This window comes from Fragaria vesca, linkage group LG7 (assembly GCF_000184155.1).
Source record: "Fragaria vesca subsp. vesca linkage group LG7, FraVesHawaii_1.0, whole genome shotgun sequence".
Taxonomy (NCBI): Eukaryota; Viridiplantae; Streptophyta; class Magnoliopsida; order Rosales; family Rosaceae; genus Fragaria; species Fragaria vesca.
The window spans coordinates 543,828-545,545 of record NC_020497.1 but is presented as its reverse complement, the minus strand read 5'-3'; the positions used below and the strand labels follow the sequence as shown (position 1 = coordinate 545,545).

Sequence of the window (1,718 nt, the reverse complement as noted above, 5' to 3'; positions counted from 1 at the left end):
GAGTGTTTGACCACTTATTCTCAAATCCAAAAACCTAAACAACGAATAGTGCTGCGGTTTGATCTGGGTCTCTCTCTCTTGGGCTTTTCAGGTTTGTACCTCGTCTTTGTTTGCTGTTTATTTGTTGGCTACTTAACTGAGGAAGAGGATATCTTGCAGGCTTACACAGAAATCCTCAACAAGGTATTGATGATGACACTGGAAGGAGTGGCCCTAAAACTGCCACCATATTCATTCCCGTTGATAAGAAGCCCTCGAACCTTCCGACGCTATCTCGTATCAGCTTCAACTGCTGCAGCTCCACCCGCATCCCTTTCACTTGGCCACTTGACCCGACCCGATTTCCCTATCCTTCACCAGGTTCGGTTCATTTGTTTGGTATTCTTCAGTTGAGTTTGTACTTTTAACCACGGTTCATTTGTTTGGTATTCGTATGTATACTTATTACATAGTATGGCGCATTGGACATGACAGGAAGTATATGGATCTAGACTTGTTTACTTGGACAATGCTGCAACTTCCCAGAAACCTATCACCGTATTAAAGGCTTTGCAGGAGTACTATCAAGGATACAATTCAAACGTGCATCGTGGGATTCATTTCTTAAGGTAGAGACCATAGTTTAGTCCATACTTCAACTATTCACTTTTGTCTGAGATTCTTGGTTACCCTAATAGAGTTATTTGTTACCCTCTTGCAAATATTAACTTGTGGTGAATCTAGTTCAAAGGCAACAATGGAATATGAATTGGCCAGAAAGAAGATTTCGGAATTTATCAATGCATCAGATTCTCAAGAAATTGTATTTACTAGGAATGCTACTGAAGCCATCAATCTGGTTGCTCACTCGTGGGGACTCCAAAATATAAAATCAGATGATGAGGTACATAACATATGCAACCTTCTTGATATATTCTTCATTATATAATAAAGTCTCACTTCATTTTAAGAAAGTTCAGAGTGTTTACATGGAGAATTGATGAGTATGCTCTTTCTGGGATACTAATTCTACTTTATTTTACGGATTTGAGATTTAACATCTCGCATCATGATCTCATGTTCCACCAATATTTGCTCAAGTAGTTGTACATGATCTTGTCGTGATCACATTATGTATGTAATCTAATGAAATGAATCTTAAATACAACTTCCTTTAATTTCATTATCTTTATCCGCTCTTGCTTCACATAATCTTTACTGCAGATCCTACTCACAGTTGCCGAACATCACAGTGCTATTGTTCCTTGGCAACTCGTTGCTCAAAAGACCAGTGCCATTTTGAAATTTGTGGAACTAAATGAAGATGGAGTTCCAGATGTTGAAAAATTAAAAGATATGCTTTCGAGAAAGACAAAACTTGTAGTTGTTCATCATGTCTCAAATGTTCTAGGTATGGTTCTGTTTCTCGAGCAATTATGGGTTTCTTTCCTGTTTCGAGCTTGTTATGCGTATGTTTTGTGGTAGATAACAAGTATCAGAAGTTGTACTCAAATTTTATTTGATTTAATTTTTGTGAATTGTTATCAACTAAATATTGCAGTGTTTGACTCAAACAAACATATAACACGGTCATATTCACATTGATGTATTAATATTGATTTTCATGTAGGTTCTGTTCTTCCTATTGAAGATATCACATGTTGTGCTCATGATGTTGGGGCAAAAGTTCTTGTAGATGCTTGTCAGAGTGTTCCACACATGGTGGTTGATGTACAGAA

At 37.3% G+C, this 1,718-nt stretch overlaps 1 protein-coding gene across 1 annotated transcript in view; it reads left to right on the top strand.

Annotated features, from left to right (window-relative positions):
- The window catches only part of LOC101302210 (cysteine desulfurase 2, chloroplastic-like), a 4,527-nt gene continuing 2,809 nt past the window's right edge, over positions 1–1,718 (top strand). Inside the window, exons 1-6 of the mRNA XM_004308142.1 lie at positions 1–91; positions 160–360; positions 475–608; positions 724–883; positions 1,204–1,390; positions 1,610–1,710. Of these exons, the coding sequence (XP_004308190.1) occupies positions 190–360; positions 475–608; positions 724–883; positions 1,204–1,390; positions 1,610–1,710 (753 nt within the window). The 5' untranslated portion in view covers positions 1–91; positions 160–189. The remainder of the gene's footprint in view (positions 92–159; positions 361–474; positions 609–723; positions 884–1,203; positions 1,391–1,609; positions 1,711–1,718) is intronic.